Here is a 22,907-nt window from a genome sequence, read left to right on the forward strand (position 1 = left end):
TGCATCGCGCAACAGGTAGGAGGGAGGGGAGCGGTGTAGGGCGATTCGCTCGTTGGCGGAGCTGTCATCCTCGCTACAAGCGAGGCGCCATCACCATTCGCCACGCGTGGCCTAGCGCGAGCGAGAGACGCGCCCAACAGCCGGCCGATGTGCCGACACGCCCGCTCCATCATCGGCGGTCTCCAATAAAACGGGGGCGCTCTTCACTCATCCGATAATCCAAAGGTTGGTAACTAACGTGGACATTGGTGAACGTGGCCACCTTGTTTAGTATACGTTGAACGCACTAACCAGTTCGAGACTAAGTGAGAGAGCCTAATTTACTGCTGGAATTTTCGGAGCATGTCCGACGGCAGCAACGGTGGACGATAGTGAACGCGCTAAATTCTCGTTGCTAAGATTTGGCGCTTCGGCATCAAGAACGAGGCTGCGTGCTTACCGACGGCGACGGGCGCGTTTCGGTCCTTGTAGAAGTACAGGCAGGCGTCCTTGAGCACGAGGAACCGCTTCTTCCAGGACTTCCACTGCTGGCTGAGCTTGCATAGGTAGCCCTGACAGTCCGGGTCCACCAGGGAGCCGCACGGCGCGTGCATGTTGCTCACCACCGTGTCCATGTACGAGGCACCCTGCGACACGCCGGGCACGATCAGGTCCAAGTTTCTAAGCGGAAATGGGGGAGCATAACGGCCTGCAGGGGATTAACGCAAGCTGCTGACGGCAATGACGTCATCAAAACATGAATATCCCAGCTCGTCTTCTAGGCGGATAGGGCAGAGTTTCATACTAATATATACTAGTGGGAAATCTGCAGCGCTGCAATCGCGGGCCGCCGTGCGCGCAGCCATTGCAGCTAGCGACGTTCCTCGCCAACTTGGATTGGCTGGTCACAAGGATTATTTTTCGTCTCGAAGCCAAAATCGACTAAAAGGAGCAACATTTTATTCTTGTTCATCTTGTATGAAGCTTCTAAGTAATCCCTGACAAATAAATCTTTTTAGTTTCAATTTTAAGATAACAATACAAATTTGATTATCATTTCACAGTAATATTGTTGCTTTCTTGCAGCCAGAGGCAACTTTCCAGCCTGTTCAGGAGCCATGACAAGGAAAAGTGGAATGGGCTTACCGGGTACATTACGGAACGCTCGCTGTAGCGCGATTCGCCTAGACAGTGGCATCAGATTTCCCTCTAGTATATATTGTCGCGTCTATATTGTCGCGTGGATTGCCCTGCTTAACACACAATCCACGCGACATTTTTAGTATAGAACTCTATGTGAAAGGGTACTAAGAAGGAAGAGCCATTTTTAGTAGTTGATAGGTGTACCATGAATGGCTGTTTTATCTTAGTTCCGTGTTACCATTCGTCAATGGTCGCCGGATATGCAAAATTTGCGGTGCACTAGCAACGTTCACGTCCGTAAATGTTCAAACTGGGTGATAACGTGCCGAATTTGGGCTATCAGGTGCGCCGTGGTATTAGGCCACGGATTCAGCTACGCCACCTGGGGATCATACTAACGTGTTCCGAAATTCCTGCATGTGGCCGTTTTCGTGTTTCGCTTCTGTGAGAAGCAGAACCGGCCTTGAAGAAAACCAGCGATCTCTGCACTAACAGAACGCTTTAGCCGTTTCGGTCTATGTTAAAAATGCGGTTTGGTCCGACAAAAAAGTGCACTGCAGACTTCTACGAATTTCATTGGGCGGAAAGAAGCCGCGAAGAAAGGCTCTGGACTGTCTCTGGAAGGAATCACATTCGCTGGAAAAACATGCGCTATCGCATTTCGTCAAAACGAAATGGCGGTAAAAACGATCATCGGCCAGAAAAACCGTTCTTTCTTAAAACAGGCTAGCACGTTTGCCCATCTTAAGGAGGGCGCGAATTCGCGGCAGATACGTGCGTTCCACGCTTGTGAATTTTTCTTTCGAACAAACACACCGTGGTTGAGGATATTGCTTGCCGTGCAAATAGAGATGGTCGAATAAAAATATTATTCTCATACTTTTCTTTTTCCGGAAGTCATGTCGTTATACGCCCGATCACGTAAGAGCGATTCCGTTGAAGATCAGGCATGACAGAAGTGTTCGTGGCTGCTTGTTGGTGCTTTTTGCTCACCCTTGATGCAATGCAGGCGACTTGGTTCAAGGCACTGATCCATCTGTGGAGAAAAAAAGCACAAGTATTTCAGGTTCTTGTACCATTTGTTATGTCAGCATGTAAACGCAAAAAAAAAAAAGGTGTCTAAACCGCTACCGAAATCTAGTAAATGTAATACACAATTAATGGCGAGAAGAACGCGTATACGCGGAATTTATGAGGGTCAGGGATAACAAGGTTGCTTAACATCGTGGTTTGGATACCATGTTAATAATAAAAGAAGAGAGAGAGAAAGCTCTTTATTAGAGGAAAGCAGAGAGGTCTGCCGGCATGTTAACGCCGACATGCTACTCTGCGGGGTACGGGAGGAGGGAAAAAAAGTTGCAATAGGAAGAAAGGTGGAAGAGAGAGAAGAAAGGAGAAAATAAAAGAAGTAAAAAAAAGGAGGAAGCGTGTGCGTTGGGGCCCGTCAGTGCGACACGTCAAAAGTCTATGGGCGGTTGTACAGTGCAAGAATGGTCTGGTCCTATATCAGCTCAGCGACGCCGATGTCATTGAGATATTCAAATAATGCGGTTAGCACTTTACGCTGAGAGGAGGGAGATGGCCATGGTCCCAGAAGTGTTTTTAAAGTCAAGGAACTGTGGTTGAGGCACTCAATCTTCTGTGCGAGGTTGTTTCTTGCTTGATAGTATGTAGGACACTCCAGTAAAATGTGCTCGACGGTTTCTGGTGAACCGCAGTTGTCACAATAGGGGTTCGAGGTTAGGCCAAGGCGATAGCGGTAGGTATGTGTTAGCGCCACGTTGAGACGTAAGCGATGGAGCAAAGTCTCTAGCCGACGTGGAAGTCGCTCCGGTAACCTCAGTGCCAAAGTTGGGTCGACATGATGCAGGAATGAGTGCTGGTTTTCCGGGAGAGACCAGAAGGTGCTTCTTTCCCTGAAAACAAGCTCCTTTGCTAGCCTAGAGGCATCGTGCTTCGTGAAGAAAATGTTCCTCACGTTCCGCAGTTGCAATCCTCTCTTGGCAGCCTCATCTGCTTTTTCATTGCCTATGATGCCGCAGTGGGCAGGGATCCACTGCAGTATCACGTGGTGTCCGGCGACACAAACTAGATGATTTAGGTAAGAGACATCGCGGGATATATGTTCGTGAATGCTGAAGCAGCTGGCACGTCGAAGAGTTTGCAGTGCTGCCTTCGAATCCGTAAAGATTACCCACTGTGCTGGCTGCTGGCGGAGAACCTACTGTTGTTGGAACAATTCTTTTACGGCAGTGCATATGGACATGACATATATATATATATATATATATATATATATATATATATATATATATATATATATATATATATATATATAGGGAGTAGTAGAACTTTGAAGATGGTAGAGAACACAAGAGAAGAAAAACTTCGAACAAGGTAAAAGCACGATTGTGGCCTACGTTTCAGCAAAGAGAACTTGCTTTCCTCAGGGCCCTGAGGAAAGCAAGTTCTCTTTGCTGAAACGTAGGCCACAATCGTGCTTTTACCACCTTGTTCGAAGTTTTTCTTCTCTTGTATATATATATATATATATATATATATATATATATATATATATATATATATATATATATATATATGCAAACAACCTTCCAAACTACTAGCACAGGTGGTGCGGTCGGTACGTCAATATTATTTAGCTCCAAGAAAACCTTAGCGCTAAATATAGCTGAGCACATTTCAGGTGAGACACAAGCACATAACCTAGAGCAGTAACGTTATTCTGGTTTTAAAAATAACAGTGAATTGGTTATTATGAAACGAAAATAAATTCACCACATCTGGGTAAAAAATATTGTTATACAGCAAGCAAGACTCGAAGGGTGTTTATAAAATTTGTAGTATCGATGCCACAAATTTGGCATAGGCGGATACGGTGGGCAGAAAAATGAGCGCACGTATGCCTAGTTTCAGTGGAACGCACAAATTGTGTTCTGAACAGCGATAAGGCGTCTGAACAAACGTAAACAAACGGCGCAACAAAACGTGAAAGAAAGGAGAAAGAAAGAAAAATAGGAAAGGCAGGTATGCTAGCGGAACATGGCTAGCGCGGGAAAGAGACAAGGGATGCAAAGAAGAGATAGCGAGACCAAATAACAATAACAAAAAAGTGAAAGCCAAAATAGTCTATTGGCAAAGTTGTGTCCTCTCAAATGAAGCAGAGAACAAATGACTGCTGAAATATAGGAAAAGTTGAAGCACGAGAAGTCATCCGCTTTCTGCTGCATTAAGAGGAATACAATTCCTATGAGATTCATTCATGTTTCGGTCAGATAAATGTTGCCACGTGCCATCGTAGTTTCATCCGCAGCGTCGTTCCTGCGTTCAACAGTCTGACTTGTCTGTTGTTTTCTCACGGAGACTATGACGCCGCATTGATAAGTTAGCAGGGCTAAAGAGGAGTCATGGTATATTTAACCCATACAGCCTGTGCGTAAACAAACAAGTATTAACCACGAAATGGGTGAAACACCAAATTGTAAATGAAACAGAAAATGAAACACGGTCTACGATAGAACGAAAGCACATTGCAAATAGCTTGGCGTCCCTACATTAGTTGGCCCAGCGGCCCCGAACGACGCGTAATGTTTTCTCTTCTGCCACCCATCACAGGTAATCTAAGGCTCTATGGTTCCGCTGATTAATATAGTGGATTACACTGGTTGAACTGCGCTGTGCAGCCACGAATAGCACTTCCGACAAATCCACTTTAGTACCCCTTTTAGACAGCACAACTCGAAGCTGGCTTTGCCGCATTTTGTGTCTACTTGTGGTGGTGCACGCTTTACAGGGTAACCGAAGGGGTCGAACCACCACCGACGAGAAATTAGTCTCGGTGGTGGTGGCCGAACGCGCATGGAGCCGACATCAATTAAAAGGCTATTCAACCTTTTAACGGCGAAGCTGCTGTTGCTGGCCGTAATATGTGTGGTGTGTAGCGCCATCAGGAAACAACGGGTCATAGTTACTCCCACTGTTTACTGGGTTCATAAGCACGCGCTTTACGAGCAGCTGCCGGCATCGTCCAGGCTTGAGCGTGGCGCTCGCAAAAGAATACAAAGAAAACAGTTCACGCGCGCCCGCGTCTCAAGGGGGAGCACAAGACAGCTGGCGCTACAGACGCCCAGTTCGCGATACCGGTTTCAAATTTTGTTGAAATTTTGCTGGCCACGGTGACCGTGGCCGGAGCAGGGGCGCGGCCAAGCAGGGGCGCTGCGGCTGCCGCTGTTGGTTGGCAGCCGCAGCGCGTGGCCGGTTTCTCAGAGCAGGCACTTCGCGCTGCACTTGTCGCCCCAGTCACACTACGAAGCAAGAGCGAAAGTTACCCTCCTCGCTCTCTTTAACCGCGCTACCAGCCAACAGCGGCAGCCGCAGCGCCCCTGCTTGGCCGCGCCCCTGCTCCGGCCACGGTCACCGTGGCTTACAAAATTTCGACAAAGACTGTACCTACCTTCTCTTCCAATTGCTACTTCTCTAATCAGCATGCTAAGGTTGCTCATGTAGGCCTCAGTACATCTCCTGAACATACGTTTCTAAGTCGGAGGCCACAACTATAGGTTCCTATTTAGTCAGCAAGAAACATGGCGCCGTTGCCATATGGAATGAGTGCACGAGTCGAATTCTGTGGGCGCCTAATCCCATAAATACTCAATTTTACTTAATTTCATTTCCAACTCAGTTAATTTACTTTTATTATCTTTGCGCTATTGAGCAGCTTGTGTGCCATTTCTTGCTCACGACGACGCCGGGTTTTCAACCAACAGATTAAACTAAGGCATTCTCTTTAAAACGTTTTTCCCCGCTGCCGGCATAGAATTAAGAGTTGCGTTTTGTGCCCAACGATGGGACATTTTCTTGGATTCACGAGGGGTCCAACAGGTTCTTAGAAACCTGTCTAGTCACCGCTGTCAGCGTGTGTGCAAAACCAACAAAATTTACACAGTGGCCCTACCCATGGGGCTTCGCGTCGTTTTTCAGCATACACTTCATATTCTGGCATATACAACGTGGCCCCAAAAGCAAAGCATTTACTACGTAGACCAAACTTTCTTTTTTTTTTTTTGACAGCAGTGCCCCTGTATGTGGTAGTCGAATGGATAGCACAAATGAGCGAGTGGCTGGACTCCCACTGCACATACCCCTCTCCTCCATGCCGTTGGCCGGCATTACAAATACAGTTGACTACCGTTAATATGATGACGATGATGATGATTGCTATTGGTTTCCCCTTTGAAGCGGGGTGATGACATGTCATGTTACCAAAAAGGACTAATATAACCATGCTTTACACTCTTGGTGTAATACTAGCGCTGCTTAGGGCAGGCACTAAAGCTTATTACGCCCGAAATACTTTTTTCCCCTGTTACAGGTGGTAACTGTCCTAGGCAATATTCCCCTCTTTGCTTTTCGTCCACCAGCATTCTAATCTTCTTTTCGTGCCCTAGACAGCCTTTGATTGATTGATTGTAGGGTTTAACGCGCCGACGCAACGCAGGCGATGAGGCGCGCCGTAGTGGAGGGCTCCGGATTAATTTTGACCACCTGGGGATCTTTATCGTGCGCCGAAATCTCGTACACACGGGCGTTTTTGCTTTTCGCCTCCATCAGAAAAGCGGCCGCCGCGGCCGGGAATCGAACCCGCGACCTCGTGCTCAGCAGCGCAACGCCTTAGCCACTGAGCCACCGCGGCCGGTCCCCTAGACAGCCTTGAAGTTAACTTCCCCTCTGATACCCTTAAATCCTAGGGCTTCTGGAAGCCCAATATTCCCTTCATGTAGATTTGGATGGATACCCTCACATTCTAACACTATGTGCCGCATAGTTTCTGTTTCTTTTCCGCAGACAACGCATACCCCATCATTTTGTGAATACTTCCCCACAAAACTCTTAGATCGCAGGCAACCTGCCCTAGCCTCAAAAAGCAAAGCACTGCCCTGGGAATCATCGTAGAAATTTTCCTTTCTGATGTTCAATTTCTCAGACCTGTACATCTCTAACGACGTTTTAGCTTCCATTTTTTCCCTCCATTTATTCGTTTCAATCTGCCTTGCCTCTTTTTGGGTTACCTTGGCTGTTTTGGATTCTCCACTGTTCTTTCCGTATTTCATATTTCAAAGACTACGGGAACCGCAAAACACTTCAAATCAACCGAACTTCCGATTACACAAAAAGCGCAAGAATAACACCGTTATTAGTCCGCAACACGTCTCCGTTCTTGCTTTCGTTCAGACTCTCGACTTTCGTCGACTTTCCTCGTCACGTCGAGTGTAAATTATGTTTTCCCAATACAGTTGAGGCTTATCGGTGAAATCGAAGCCTACTACAAAATCTGCTCACACGGCATTGTGCGAAACATAGAAGATCTAAAAAAAACCTCTAAAGAAACAGAGATGGTCACGCTGGAGCGAGTGTCAACTGGCCTGCTACTTTATCAACTGTGGGCTGCCTCAGTTGCGATGGTGCCGATACCATTTGAAGTATACGGCGCAGCTTTTTCGCTTGAAAATTTCAAGTTTTATTAAGCAATGACGATCACCTCAAACTTTTGAAATAACTTCAAATTGACCGATATAATAGATCCCAGCTTTGAATTATGGGAGAAATCTCTGTTATTGAATTGTATGTAAAATTGACGGGACCATTACAGCACTTCTAATTAACCGAAAATTCCAACTAAGTGACTTCGAACTAACGAGAGTAGACTGAACCGGTTCTGTAGTGGTCTGGACTAGTAAACATACCCAATGCATGCTGCGCTTTCTGCGTATGGAAGTGACGTTTGCCGAAACTTTTAAGATTAAACGGTTAGATGAACCCCTGCGCCCAACGTGCGCTTTGCGCGAGAACATCGAAAAGTTCTTGTGCCCTCGAATTTTCGCTGCACGACAACAGCAGCTGTCTCCTTGCGGTATGGAGGCAAGCGTGAACTATGCCACTTTCTTGGACACTTTGCTAATAGTGAATAATCGGTTTTAAGGGAGAAAAGTTTCGCCGAGTTTTCTAGAGGACCCTGGGACTTGGAAGACGTCTTTAGTCCTTGAACATTGACTGATTGATGGGTTCAACTCGCCGACGCAACGCAGGCGATGAGGTGCGCCGTAGTGGAGGCCTCTTGAATAATTTTGACTTCCTGGGGATCTTTAACGTGCACCGAAATCTCGAACACAAGGGCGTTTTTGCTTTTCGCCTCCATCAGGAAAGTGGCCGCCGCGGCCGAAAATCGAACCCATGACCCCGGGCTCAGCTGCACAACGCATTAGCCACTGAACCACTGCGGCGGATAGTCCTTAAACACTGTTGGGTGATTTTTGACAGATATTTTTATTTCTTTCCTTTTATCTCTTGTACATACAGCATTCCTTTGAGAATATCAAACTTCAAGTTTTTCCTTGCTGTTCCTCTGCTGTTATCAAGGTGGGAGATATTCCGACTCTGCCTTGTCCGCACATTATAATGCACTTTTCTGGACTTTCACAATTCATTGCTTCTGCACACGCGCTCACATTACGACGCTTATTTAACTCGGTGAGCATACAACGTCCTTCTGGTTCAACCAACGCGCTCAGCAAATCATTCCCACCTATTGCTATTGAGAAGCGGAATGAATATGTTGCCAGAATTAATTTTCTTTGAGCGTAAGCCCACGGAATTGAAATAATCCTTGAGTGCCGACGTGTTCCATCTGTTACAGTGACTAAGCAGTTGGTATAATTGTATTTCAAAATATTTTGATGTCCTTGCCATATTGTTTTTGGAAAATCTTTTCCTCGTTGTTCTTGTGACAAAACATAAGCCGCTGTTTGCTTTCCCTTCCTCCTGTGTAATGACGCATTCGGTGTCTTAAAGGTGATAATAAACCATGACATGATAATAATAATAGCGGCGTTGTCGTGCTGGCAGCTTTTTTTGTATTTCTGAAGTTCCTTTATCTCCAGTGTTTTCTTTCTTTTTTACTCGACCAGATTTAGGAGATATCCCCAAGGTGGAGTAAGTTAGTGCGAAGAAAAAATTGACATCCATCTCAATGCAACTGCACAAAGTGTAGCTTTCTTGAGAAAAATGTACAGCTTTCCTTTGTAGCCGTACAACTTACTGCATTGAGGTGGATGTCAAATTTCCCTTCGCAGAAACTTACTCCACCTTGGGGATTTCCCCTAAATCTGGTCGATTAACACCTGTCCTTTATTTAGAGTTGTTGGTCTATTCGGTCTCGCGTTACAAACGGCTAGCCTCCTGGTTAGCTCAGCTGACAGAGCGATTGCCCTAGATAGGCGGTGGTCCCGGGTTCCAATTTTGGACCAGGGGCGGTATTCTCGTAACTGTCCCTTTTGAAAACGTCCCTTTTGCGTCCCTTTCATCGTGACGCACTTCCGGTTAAGCAGTGGGCTTTGGCAGTAGGTTTGTCGCACTTGCGTTACGTCACTTCCTGTTGTTTGCTTTTAGCCAATCAGGGCTCGCCAAAAGGGACACTTCTGAAAGGGACGCAAAAGGGACAAAACTCGAGAATACCGCCCCAGGACGAATTTTTCAACTGCGAAGTTTATGACAAAGCTGCACGGCTTTCCTTTGTAGCCGCATGGCTGCATTGAGGTGAATGTCAAATTTTTCTTCTTTCTATTTTGTTTTATCTTTTCCTTCTAGCGCTTTCATGCTTATTTTTTTGCGCAATTTCAGTGTACTTCACTTGCTCCATTATTTTTTGATCTCGCTGCAGTCATCACCGTCTAAGAATCATTAAACCTCAGTATAGTTATCTCGCTCCGTTATAGCAAGCTCTGCCGTTAGCAAGGCCTGTTGACGGCGCGCGCACGCACGGACGCGCGTAGCACGCACTCACGCATGAGGGCCGAGTCTGTAAAGGTTTCCGCCATGGGACCGAACGGCGAACCCTTGGCAGCAGTTACACAGGGAATAATTACAAGTAATGTTCATAGCCACCCACTCAATGCTCGGTGTACACAGACGTCCTATTTCTGCACTGCTGAGGAAACGGAGTGACTGCTAATACCAGTGATTAGGCATGTTTTATATACATAGCCTGCACATGACGTCATCACAACCCTTTCTTGTGACCGACTTCTATCTTTTTTAGCGCTTCTAAAATTAAGATCACCAGATAAGTGTGCAACCTTTCGCCGTGTTTGAGGGTCACAAACATGGCAGCCACGCTGACGTCAGTGCAAGCCATCTATCGCTTAGGTGCAGCGTGTAGCCCATCACCGTATCTCATTCATGCTTTGCGCAGGGCAAGGAAGGGCCCTACTGTTGGCAATATTTAATGTCGTGGCCGGGTCCTACCTATGATTCTGTAATGATTAGGATAATTGTTAGGATTATCTGATTATGACAACGCTTCGGGACGTGTGTGTACACGGAGAATTATTAGCTTGATACCAGGTTCGCAGCATCGAGCAGTTGGTGACCTGCTTGTCATAACCGGACAATGTGACTTACGGCCACCCTCGGACAAGCGACTCTAAAAACGATGTATGGGCGATTTAGCGCGATGGATGGTCCTTCGTAATGCCATTGCTTTGCTTGACTGAGCTTGGTCCGTAAGTGCTTTCACGCACTGGGCCTCTTGGCATTTTTACTTTTTGCCTCAGGCACCTAATCCCGCTTTAGTTGAATAATTCGCCAATTAATTCAGAGGTTTGTTTACTTAGCTGTTATGGTGAAAAGAAATAAGGGAATGAAGTGCCCAATCATTTTTAAAACCTGAACCACGCCTCACTGACTGCGCCTTCATCACTTAAACTGCCCAAAACAAAACCTAATCTATTACGCTCGTATATGCGGACTTGTGTTGCCCTCCCCAATCGCGTAGCACTAATACTTCCGGCAGCAAAAAAGTCAATAAGAGAGAGAGGCAGGGAAAGCGGTTCGTGCCTTCCGGCAGCCTCCTCGTCGTCGGCTGCGAAGTAGATGGCGTTGGATGTGGTCCCCGGCGATTTGACGACCTTGAACGCGTGCTCGGCCCCGGCCTCCACCACGCGGCTCACCGACACCGCCTCCAGCATCACGGCGCCCACCAGCTCGTAGGACTGCGCAGGGGGACCCGGGTGACAAGGGAAGTATGTTTCAGTTAGCACGCGTCCAGTATGTTTGAAACACGATCAGCATTTCAGCCACACTTGAAGCATATAACACCTTGAAATAACAAATGAACTGTGGTTGATTCCGCTGTCATAGGAATCGGTAAAGCACGAAAGTGAAATGCAGCGAAATGAGCATTATTTGCGGGTCGGTGTTGTCTTGTGGGTGTGCTTGGCAAGCGACGCCCGGCTGGCGGGTCGCTTCGGCAAAGCTGTACTGGCGTCATTTCCGTGCCGGATATGACGTCGTGAAATGTTGGTGTATCCCGGAATAAAACACTTTGGTGTTAAAAAAAACTACAGGGCAGCCTGTTGTGGATTTGTTATAGATGCGCGAGCATGGACTAACACTCGGCACGTGACGTTACCGGGTACTCTTGCACACGGCGCGCTTCCACTCTGAGTCCCGTGCGCCGACGGACGTCACGCCCGTCTACTGCGCAGGCGCGGTGCCCGCTCCGGAGGCTTCTTCCATGGTTGAGCATGACGAGAAACAGACCTGCCCGGTTTGGGCCTCCTATGCTTGCGCATAACTGAAACACAGCGAGGGAGGGGGGCGGTGTACCTTGTCGTTCTTGTACCAGTATAGGCGGTTGTCAGGCTTGAGCACGAACCAGCGCCGGCACCAGCGCTTGCCTCCTCGGCCCGCGGCACTTAGCCGCTGCAGGTAGCCCCACATGATGGCCGGAAACTCCTTCACCTTGGGCGTGAGCACGTGGCACGTGCGGGCAAGCTCCATCACCAGCACCTCCGTGCCTGCAGAGCAGCAACAACCGCAGGGCTAAGTGTGCGCGCTGCCTGAGATGGTTTCTCCCTAAGAGAGACTATCGCTGGTTCTGCCCTGCATTGGAAAATAGGCTATCACCCGGCCCACGTTGTGCCTGTTAGGAGTGTTCGTCCATTATGCTGGAACTGTCATTTTATAATCTCTGCACTTTTAGCAATTACCGAGATGCGCGCCAGTCAAAAATGTTAGAAACCCTGGCATCTGAAAAGGAAGTCCCACGCACGAGTACATTTAGGCGTAACGGGAAAGAACAGCGAAGCTGAAGATGATGTGAGCATTATGATGAGTAATGAAATGAGATAACGATAATATTGATTTGAAGCTTTGTGAGAGGCGGACCTCCGGGTCTTCATGAGCCTGGCCTTTATGGGCAACATCTTCAAATACTGCTGCTAGAATAAAACGGCTACGGTATACCTCTGTGGGGCGAGGTGTAGCTATTATGAATGACACTCGCCGCGGTGGCGTAGAGGCTGAGGCGTTGTGCTGCTGAGCCGAAGGACGCGGGTTCGATTCAGGCCGCAGTGGCTGCTTCAGACGAAGGCTAAAAGCGAAAACGCCCGTGTGTAGGGATTTTGGCACACGTTAAAGATCTCTACGTGACCGACATTAATCCGGAGTCCTCCACTACGGCGCGCCTTGCAGCCCATCGACGCGTAAAACCCCAGAATTTGAATTTATTCTGCATGGGGCATGTGATGTATGCGGGCGTGAGACGCGATGCGCCTTACACGTGGCCTGACCTAGCACAGCTGAAAAATCCTTCGATGTACCTGCCGTACTTGCACGATTGTAACGCGTCCCCGATTGTAATGCGCAGGTCAGTTTACGTAGGAAAATTTGAAAAATTAATTTTATGCCGATTATACCGCGCAGATGTTAAAGACCTGACACCCCGAACCTGACACAAGACGTTTTATTTTATGCTCGCGACTGTAGCGGCTAAAATTCTTTGGGCTTTATAAACTTGCTTTTGCTCTACTATTCAAACTGCGGCGGGGTATATTGAAAGTGTTTGCAATTTAAAGGGATTCTCACCTTCGAAAATTTTGGACGCGGGGGCTCGTTGGTTCATTAGATGCTTATTTCGGGATCCCACCTGGGAGTATTCAAGTTCTGGAAAACATTTGTGGTCACGGCGAGTGAAGTTTTCTGTGAAAATATGGGTCGGAATTTGTTTGCGTGAAGTGCTTAGAACCATGAACTTGCCCCTCAAAGCAGCGCTAGGCTCTGAAAAGTGTTTCCTATTCAGAGGACATTGGTCACATTTCAAAATTGTGACTTCTGTGACGCAATCTAAAAAAATAGTCCGTCAAGCACGTCAAGCCATGCCAGTTATTTTGTTTTTCTCCCTGCCCACCTCTTTCTAGGGCCTTTTTCCCTGCATCCCCAATCCTAAGCAGAGATGCGTGTAGGCGATCGTGAACGCCGGGAAAACTCTCTGCCTTTCCAATAAAGAGCCTTCTCTGTCAGGTGGAAATAAAATTGCGCTAAAAGAACAGGACGATCAAAAGAAGACACCACACGGAGCAGTGTGTGCTGTTTCTTGTTCTGTTCGTCCTGTTCTTTTAGCGCCATTCTATTTTCATCATGTCAGACCAAATAGCCTGTCAGGGTGCTTTGATGGACTTCTCTCTCTCTCTCTCTCATGCCTCCGGGGCCTCCCGGTTCCCTTCGCTGTCGCCAAGTACCTTGCGTTTGATGGTCGCTTCGTAGTGCTACCTCTTTAGAGCCATAACGACTGAAACGAGGGGATAATTGCAGCATCAGAAATGTGTGCAACACCTGGCCAAGGTATGACCATTGAGAAATGGATGCCCGAAATTTTACTCACGTGATGTTGGCGGGTTTTATTGTATTGGATTGAGTTGGGTTTTGGGTGGAGTTCGCGCCCATTTCAATGGTGCTAGCCGCTTTGGATTCGATTTTGGTTTTGAGCCCGATTGTAATGCGTACACAATTGAAGGCTACTTCTAACAAAAAAAAATGGTGCGCGTTAGAATCGTGCAAATACGGTATGTCTGCTTGCGTGCTGTGAATGCGAAAGCATTGTGGCTTAATTTACCTGGCGATACTTATCAAATACTTGTCGCGTGTGTGTCAGGCTGGTTCCGTGATGCTTCATAATACACATTCGTTGTTTCTCAGCACGGAGGTTCAAATGATCCGCGGTCTGGTGAGAAATGTAGACGAAGAAAGGTAAGCGAAGAAAGAAACTCATACACGATGTACGAGTTTCATGAACCACGCGGTGGGAGTGGCAAGGGGCAAGCGCTTGTCATATGTTTTACAGCAAAGCTGTAAATGGCTAGGATCCAGCAGATCGCCTCCGGTCCCAGAGCGATGTAGACAGGAATCGCTAGCGAGCGCAGCGCCACGTTGCGGAGCCCCCTCAAATCCCCGGAATCGTAAAACTGCGCGCCACACCACCGGGGCATGGAAAAAATCATAGAAAATTATAAAGGTCCTAGGGCCTTCATAGAGCATGCGTCGTGATTACCGTACTCGCGCTATAATAAATTTCTACCCACGATTCCTGTGTGTTTTCTAGCGTAAGCTACACTGGCCGAGGTTGAGCAGCTTCGCGTGTGCCGTGAAGGGCCGTTCTGCGCAAGCGCGAGGGGCATTGGATTGGAATCGATTCGATTGGATTGGCTTGGATTTGGATTGGATTGGATTAAAGTGGATTGTGTTGGATTGTGTCGCGTCATAGCCGCGGCAGACGCACTGGCGCCGGCGTGTGCCCAGGTGTGCACCTCAATTGCGCAGTAGCTAAGTTTGACGCTGCGCCGGAGCCGCTTGATAGCCATTTCACGTGGCTCGTGAAGAGCCGTGCTGAGCATGCGCAAGGAGCAGTGACTGGACAGGACTGGACTTCCAGTTTATAACCAGGAACAATGCTCAATCGCAAATTACAAACAAACGTGTTTTGCTTCGTGCACCCCTTGGATTACGACCCAGTCAAACCTCAAGTTGAGGCTCGGCACCGCAGCTTTGCTGGCCATCCCTCTTCACGGGGTGGAAGGGCTCTGAATTTTTTTGTCTCTGTTCCTTAAAGTTAAAGTGGGCAGTGTTTCTTGGGATCGAGGATATTACCGTGCAGTCTTCATATCATGCAGGCTCATTTATTCAAACAAGACAATTAGAGCCTCACGGCTCGTACCTTTACGCGATTGAATGCACATATCCTTCGCAATCACCGAAGCAACCCCGAGCAAGGAGGTCCTGCTGCGGTTTCAACCTTGAGTCCTCCTTTTAAGTGCAATGCACTTCTTAAGCGACCCTGAACCTGCGTCCACCGGCGATGTCCGCGCACGTGGAGATGGGCGCGCGCAGCCTGGCCGCTGACATGGCACATACCCACGTGGGGGATTGGCCAGGAATCTCCTCGTCTTCCTTGGCAACGGGGGGAGATGGGCGCGCGCTGCCTGGCCGCTGACATGGCACATACCCACGTGGAGGATTGACCAAGAATCGGGCGTGAGAAGGGCTAATGCACCTTCTTAAATGAGTACTGACACGAAATTTCAAAGCTGAGATCCGCTCTAGCAATCAAGTACAACGACAACACAAATAGGTGTCTGTGAATAAATGCATCTTTCTTTCTTTGTAGTTGTGTGTGTGTGTGTGTGATCTCTCTTTCGCGAACATTACCGAACCGCGCAAATTCAACTCGTGCATTCGCACTTTCACATTCTTCCCCCCGGCGAAATGCGGGGAATTTTTTTTTTATGTTTGCACTGCGCGACACATTTGCACTTTCTGAAATGAACTTTGAAAGCTGGGAAGCCGACCCTGCGGAGAGATGTTATTTTTCTGTTGTTTTCAGAGGGCGCCACGGAATGCTTCCGCTTCTAACGGAGGAGGCTGGTGCCTGCAATTGTAATGCTGTTCCCCGTACTCTTTCCCCAGTGGGAAGTACCAGGACAAAAATTAGTCTCTCAGGCCATAGAGTTTCTTACAATATACACTAGAGAGGAATCTGGCGCTAGCGTTTATGCGGCTCACATCAAGGCCGTCTGTGTCGTCATGGACCGCGATTATACATCGCGCTCGCCTTAGTTTCATCGTTGGCTTGGATTGAAACGTTTTAGTGACCGCAAATTTCAACAAAGTGCCACAAAAACGCGATGAACAGTGTGCAATTATGTAAGTGGAAAATAAAAACAGGCTGTTTTAAAACTAAGGAAAAAGGAAAGCGTATTTTGGCCGGAATGGTTGTGCCTGCTATTCCGCCGGCCAAGGTTGTAGTTACGAACAAGGCTAATATTTGGGGGGGGGGGGACTCATTAGAGACTCTGATTTTATTAATTTTACCATTATTGCAAATAATAAGTTGTTTGAAGAGTTTGGAAAGTTTTTTGAGCGTGCCTATTAAAACGTTGCCTTCGTGGTGAACCGGTGCACCGACCGCCAACTAGTTTAGCAAGAGAAAAGAAAACGTGGCGTTAAAAAGTCGTGCACGATGACAAGATAAGACGCATACAAGCGTCCATATCTGTCGTAACCCCGTGGTCGTATCTTGTCTTCGCCGAAGTACGTTTTATTTCTTCTTTTCGCCGGCTACAAATTTCGCGGCGGTATATTACCCGCTCAGTCATGCGTCCTTCGACTGCGGCATGAGCAACGTCAGGTGCGATCACGCACTGCCTGCGGTTTCACCGAACGCTGCTACCCCAGATTAAGAAGGATTTCGGCTTCCTTATAGCTCGTAAACGTGTTAATGCGTAGTGAAGAAAGCAAATCCCCAAAACCACTTAAGAATCCAATTGTCATGCCAAGCCCAAGCCAAAAAGGGTCTTCCCGTGGACCCCCACGACGACATGGCTTACAAGGCGCAGTTTCCTCTCTAGTATACTTACTAAGAAACTACGTCTCAGGCCGACCTCTTCCGATAAACATTTTACACTCACTCACTCAATTGCCGCGCCGTGTGGTAAATGTGCACCACAATTGCAGGCCTCAAAACGCCTCAGCTAAGCGAACGCTACCGATGCGGCGTCAGCAAACCTGCTTTGTCACGGTCCGGCCGCGACTTCGCGCCGGCCCGCTGACTAGGCGGTCGCGCCTGACAATTTCGTTTGGTATTATTATTGCCGGACCTTCGTTCTAGGAGCAGATAACGCAACGAAGGAGCGAAAGCAGAAGCACTGTCCACGCATTTGCAAGGCGCACTTGGCATCTGCGCATGCGCGGCGGGCGATAAAACGCGGACTTCGCCGCCTCGTCGTCACCATATTGGAGCTGCTACTGCGTCGTTCCGAGCCGTCTCCTGTGGGTGAGGCTGCTGCATTCTTGCTACGATCCGCAATGCGAACTTTTATTCCGCCTCTCTTGGAAAAGAACAACGTACTTTCTGTGCCTGTGTGCGCCGCGAACTTCGGAGTTGGACGACCGTCTTTCGTTGAGGGATACGAACGTTTATTCCACCTCTCTTGGAAAAGAACAACGTACTTTCTGTGCCTGTGTGCGCCGCGAACTTCGGAGTTGGACGACCGTCTTTCGTTGAGGGATACGAACGTTTATTCCGCCTCTCTCGGAAAAGAACAACGTACTTTCTGTGCCTGTGTGCGCCGCGAACTTCGGAGTTGGACGACCGTCTTTCGTTGAGGGAGCTTTTTGGAACACCCTTTCACAGCCCTGCGCCGCGTCCACGGAACCTCGTCGAAGCGGTGAGTTCCGTGGCAAAGCCGCGGGGCGAGTAGTTTGCGTGCGAAGAAGCTGGGCTCAGCCATAATTTCGGTCTGTTTAGACTTCGTCGTCTAAAACGGAGCGGCACTCGCTCGTGAGCCCAAAGCTTCTTGGTTCGCGACTAGTGGGACATCGGTCGTCGTGCAAGCCTCGCGACGGGCGGTAGGCGCCAGCTTTCGTGGCAGCGCCGCAGTGGTCGTGGTGAACTCTGCGGTGGTGCTTCTAGGTCGGCTAGTTTCCGGGACGGAAACGCAGTGGTCTCCTAAGACCTATACGTTGCTGCCTCGATAGGGGTAGCTTGCAAGCACGCGCAAGGTTTACACGACGCTGAATGTCCCGTTCCGAACGCCGTTACGACTGAAGACGTTGTGTGAATGTTAGACCAAAGGCTTCTTTGTGCCTTGCAACTAAAGCACAGTGGCATGGCGTCCGGTCGACGCTAACGGCGTTCGGAATTCTCGCCATAATCATCCAGCACCACTGATGCACGGATCGCTGCTCGGCGGTTCGCGGCCCCTCAGCGATGGTTCCAGGGGCCGCGGCAAAGGTGAGGGCATGCTTTATTTGTCCTCGGTTTGTTTCAGCTCGGAGCCTGGCCGGCGGTGGTGCAGTTCGCGGAGCGTTCCCCTCCCCTTGCGTACTGTCTCATTCGGTTCTCTTCACGCAGACACTCACTATGGGCGTTTAGCCAGGCAGGTACACGTCTCAAATCTGTCCTTTCTCTAGCTCGTCGCTTCTTGTAACAGGTGTTCTGCAATAAAGCCGCTCCCGTGCGTTCCCTTGCCCTTGGTCTCCTGTGGTGCATTCCCTTCCAGCCTCCTCTCCCGCCTGGCGTTGTTCATGGGCCCCCGTTACGGTGAGTCCTAAATTCGGTGCCTGGCACTGCCGCTTACCTTTCCTCTCTTCGCAGGGAATGCGGTGTACGACACGCGGCAGACGTTCTCGGGTTATCGTCCAGGACTTGCCTTCCCGCTTCAACTCACCGTTTCCGAGCTCGAGTGCCTGAACCTGCTGTCGACCTGACCACCCACCGCTCCTAACTCTTCCTCGCCTCTCCTTTTTTCTGAATGACCATTTTCCAACCAACCGACATTCTGTGTTTGCATTTTACTGCATCTACCGGTATTAAATTATTTCAACACTTGCCCCTGTTTTGACTCCTGTGCTCGCTGGCTCTGTCGGCTTGAGCATTGTCTATCGAATTAACACGAATTTAGTGTACGCAATGTACGACTACTGTGGTTGGGAGGGGGGGGGGGGTAGATAGCGTATACCCACTGGTATAGGGATTTCTTAGAACTCTGGCCTTCAGGATTCGCACGTACACCCGGCGGCAAAATATGTCCGAGAACGTGGCAAAATGTTCGCCGCGCCATCTGGCGTTGCATTTCTGATGTCGAGACATCCATGTGCGCGAGCGCGTCCAACCACCCTCGCAATTCTGTCTCGCTTCATGCGGCAAATCTGATCACATGCAGTGTTTGGCGATAGGGGTCACTTTCTTCGTTTACATGCCTCGCTCGCACAGGCTTCGGCGGCGAGAGGCGAGGGTGTAGTGCGCGTTGCTCGCTCTGCCCTTATCCGACAGATAACATATCTTGCCCGTCTCTGTGACGAACTTGGGCCACATATATTCCATCGCCTCTTCCTATTTTTCGCCTGAAACATGCAGTTGATTGGTAAGTAAAAACAAGCACACCTCAACGGGAAGGAATTGAGGCAAAAATAGTTTATTTGAATTAAGCGCGATGAGAGGTCACCTTGCACGCGTACTAAAACCGGTATTGACGGGGAAACACGCGAGCAAAGATCGGCGCAGTCGTGGGCTTGACAAAAAAACAAAATAATGCTGCAATGCGCCTTGAATTGATTAGCACCGACGCAGATCAAAATTTTCGCTTTGAGACAGCCAAACATGCGCTATCGCAAGTAAAACTAATGTATCAAAATCTCGTTGCAATGCTCCCTTTGTCAGAGCCAGGCAGATAGGGCAAACGTACGCCGCCGAAGCGTTTACCAGCGAGATGTGTTGAACATAAAAGTGACGCCCTAGAGCCAAGCGCTCAACGCTGTCAGCTTTGCCGCTTGAAGCGAAGGAAATGACAAGGTAGCGTACAGGGGTTGGACGCGAACGGGCACATTGTCTCGACACCAGAAGTGCAAGAGCGCGGCGATGCATTTTGCCACGCGCTCGCGTCCCCCGGCTTATTTTTCCGCCAGCTTTTATTTTGCCGCTTTCACTCTTTCCTTAGCGTCTAGAAGCACTGCGAAAGCTGCAGTTATCGCAAGCACGGAGGGGCTCTGCGTGATTGCTCGTCTCGATAGGTACTATGGGTGCTACGGGGTTCACACTTAAAGAAGCACAGGAGCGTGGCTGCAGCTACTACCAGAGCATCCTAACTTGCATGTTCCTGGTGCTAAAGTAGCAGTCAACCTTTCTGCTGGCCGTGACCTCGAACAATGATTGTGCTTGTTTTTTTCTGCCCTAATTTAGCATGGCACATTCTAGCGCCTAAAGTGAGAAGAGGCAGCAATAAAGCACTTTTAACGGCGGAACTGTTTAGGACTTGTAATAAACTATATGTTTAGGGCCTCGCAATGTGCGGCGATGCTCGTCACGCTAGGCGAAGGTACCCCATTTAGACAACAGATGGAGCCACCACCTCAACGGCCATCCTGGCCAAGGCCGACAGATGGCGCCACCGCCTCGACGGCCGTCCGGAATACTCCCATGCACGGAGCAAGATAAACAGGAGCGCCGACTTCGCTCTCTCCGGCGGGCCCTTAATGTCCATCACTCGCGGAGCGCGGTGTAGATGGCGCAGCGAATGGCCGGCCGGCTAAGGGGCCGGCGTTCCCCGTGCGCCGGCGGGCGCGTTGGCGGAACGCTTTTCGTCAGCTTTTGTCGTCTGCTTGGGCACGGGGTGCTTTGGGTCTGCTTTGGCGCCGCTTCGCGTTCATTGCGCTCCTCCTTTGCACGGCTTGATTATCTTGTTCGACAGCACCTTCTGGGTAACCCGTACCCGAAGGAATTGAGTGGTCGTACGGCAAAGGTACGTTAAGGATTGGTTTGCATGGCGGGAAAGCAAAATGTAGAGACCACATATAGACATATGGCTGCTATACAAACACTACCTTTTGCGCAGCGCTTGTCAAAAATGTGACTCCGTTTTGTAAATTTGTGAATACCAATTCGGCTGTGTTTTAACAGGTTTCGCAAAAGGAGAAAGGAGCAACTAGTTCTGATCAATAGCGATAAAAGTTCCCCCAGCTTTCTCGCAGTTCTCCAACTTACGTCCAAAACAGTGTGCCTAGAACACGGACCGGCACTCACACACTCACCAGAACACAGAAACGCGATAGCATCACCCGCGACTGCCCGCGGCGTAGCAATCTGCTCAAGATCAAGGCCCTGACAGTGCGGTCTTTTCACAAGCCTTCATTTCGCGATATTTCAATTCATCCGGACCCTATATCTCTGTGGTGATGGCTCGCCGAAAGAAAAGGTTTACCGAGCCGGTTGTTTTGCTGGTCACCCACTTAAAGAAAAAAAAAAAAAAACGCCGGGAACTTTGGTAGGCCCAAAATTGCAGCCATACAAATCGCAGAATTTTATTTGGAGTCCGCGGCGTTATCGATGAGATAACACGACCGTAGAGCGACAGTGAACATCGGGCCGTAAGTTGCGACTTGAGTTACAATGAAGATTGCGTTTGATCTTGGGTGCCTTATCAAGCTGACAGTGTTTTTGTATACTCAATACAACAGGGTAGCCGTCCTATTCAGTCATTGGCACAGAAATGTGTATTATTTCCGTTTGCCGATGGAGACTCCGGGCGACCCTTGTAAGCGTTGTTCGTGCGCAGAAGCACGCGCCCGGGGAGCGGACGAACAACAGAGGGCAATTTTTGCGCTGCATCTATTTGTCGTAAGCAGAATCCCGCTAGACTGCATGTTGTGGCATCCCATATCACTCTTACTCATTCTTTGGTGCTTCTGAAGTCGTCGTCGTTCAGTTTCGCCTTACATCTGCTGGGTTACTACAATATTTTTAGCGGGTCCTCATAATGTCAGAATAAACGCTCCCTGATAGGGAATAAGCGATCGCGATGAATGCGATGGCGTGCGATTATCTGCGCCATCTATTGCGGCTGCGCACGGGTGTTTAAATTCCGCGCGCGCACGCATTCCTCCTGCATAGTAGGACAGGCATAAGACAGGCGTCGCTGCAAAAGAAAATACTTCTCTGGGGAGAGCGAAGAAGGAACGAGCCATGCACAGAGGCACAGCGACGAGAGGGCGGACGAAGGAGGAAGAGAGCAAAGGGAAAGCTGGGCGGCCGGCGGCGCTTGGACATTATCGGCCTAGCAAATTATTTTTTCTGGGCCACAGTCGGCGCTCCTCTTTATATCTTGGTCCGTGCTCCCATGTGTAAGCACCCGTAAGCTACCAGACCTTCGTATGTGAGCTTTGATTACGTACTTATCGGCGTCAAATGAAACGCGAACACGAAAATATGAACCAGAACGTGGAAAATTAGAAAAATACTGTTCGTAGAGTTCATGTAATGGCATGCTATCGGTATATTTGGAAATCCACTTTTCCCAACTTTGTTTTTGTAACTAAGCCACGCGTCATTTTGGCTTGCAAGGAAAGAAATCTCGCTATTTGTGTGTTCAGGTTCATATTTTCATGTTCGCGTTTCATTTGACACCGATAGTACATGCCGCGACGAGTGACGTTGTGAGCGACCCCCGCCACTGCGGGAGGTGGTCGCCAGCGTGCCGAAGTCAGCAGATTTCACAGGAGTGGAAATGGCTTTAATATTTTGTTCTGTCATTTATTCGTCGCATTAACCGAAGTCAAATTATTGCGCCAAAAACTTATTGCTATTGAGCGAATGGCCAGCGCGTTCGTGATGTTCCTTTGCTAACAATATCGCGCTCAAGAAACTGAACTGTAGTAGGCTCCGCTACTTAAACCTGGTTTCTTGAAGTTGTGGCCACGGCTATGCTGCTGCGACGTGTCCCGCAGAGTAATGACAGCTCGGGCTCCAATGTGGGAACTCATGTCGTAGAATTAAGAGTAATCTGTTCTTGCTTTACTGCATCAATCATCGATGGCACAAGAAACACCACAGCCGATCCCGGGTATACCGAATTATTGCATAAATATCGAACAGTCCAAACGTC

General features: G+C 48.8%; 1 protein-coding gene across 2 annotated transcripts in view; it reads right to left on the reverse strand.

Annotated features, from left to right (window-relative positions):
- Positions 1-22,907, reverse strand: part of LOC144153792 (uncharacterized) — a 176,349-nt gene that overhangs the window by 9,221 nt on the left and 144,221 nt on the right. For both annotated transcript variants that reach the window (XM_077685522.1, XM_077685523.1), the window contains exons 8-11: positions 11,803-11,993; positions 11,032-11,186; positions 2,116-2,158; positions 440-626 (exon numbers count right to left, since the gene is read on the reverse strand). In XM_077685522.1, the coding sequence (XP_077541648.1) occupies positions 440-626; positions 2,116-2,158; positions 11,032-11,186; positions 11,803-11,993 (576 nt within the window). The remainder of the gene's footprint in view (positions 1-439; positions 627-2,115; positions 2,159-11,031; positions 11,187-11,802; positions 11,994-22,907) is intronic.

The sequence above is a fragment of the Haemaphysalis longicornis genome, unplaced genomic scaffold, assembly GCF_048455015.1.
Source record: "Haemaphysalis longicornis isolate Haplotype H1 unplaced genomic scaffold, Haemaphysalis longicornis Haplotype H1 scaffold_9, whole genome shotgun sequence".
In the NCBI taxonomy this organism is placed as follows: Eukaryota; Metazoa; Arthropoda; class Arachnida; order Ixodida; family Ixodidae; genus Haemaphysalis; species Haemaphysalis longicornis.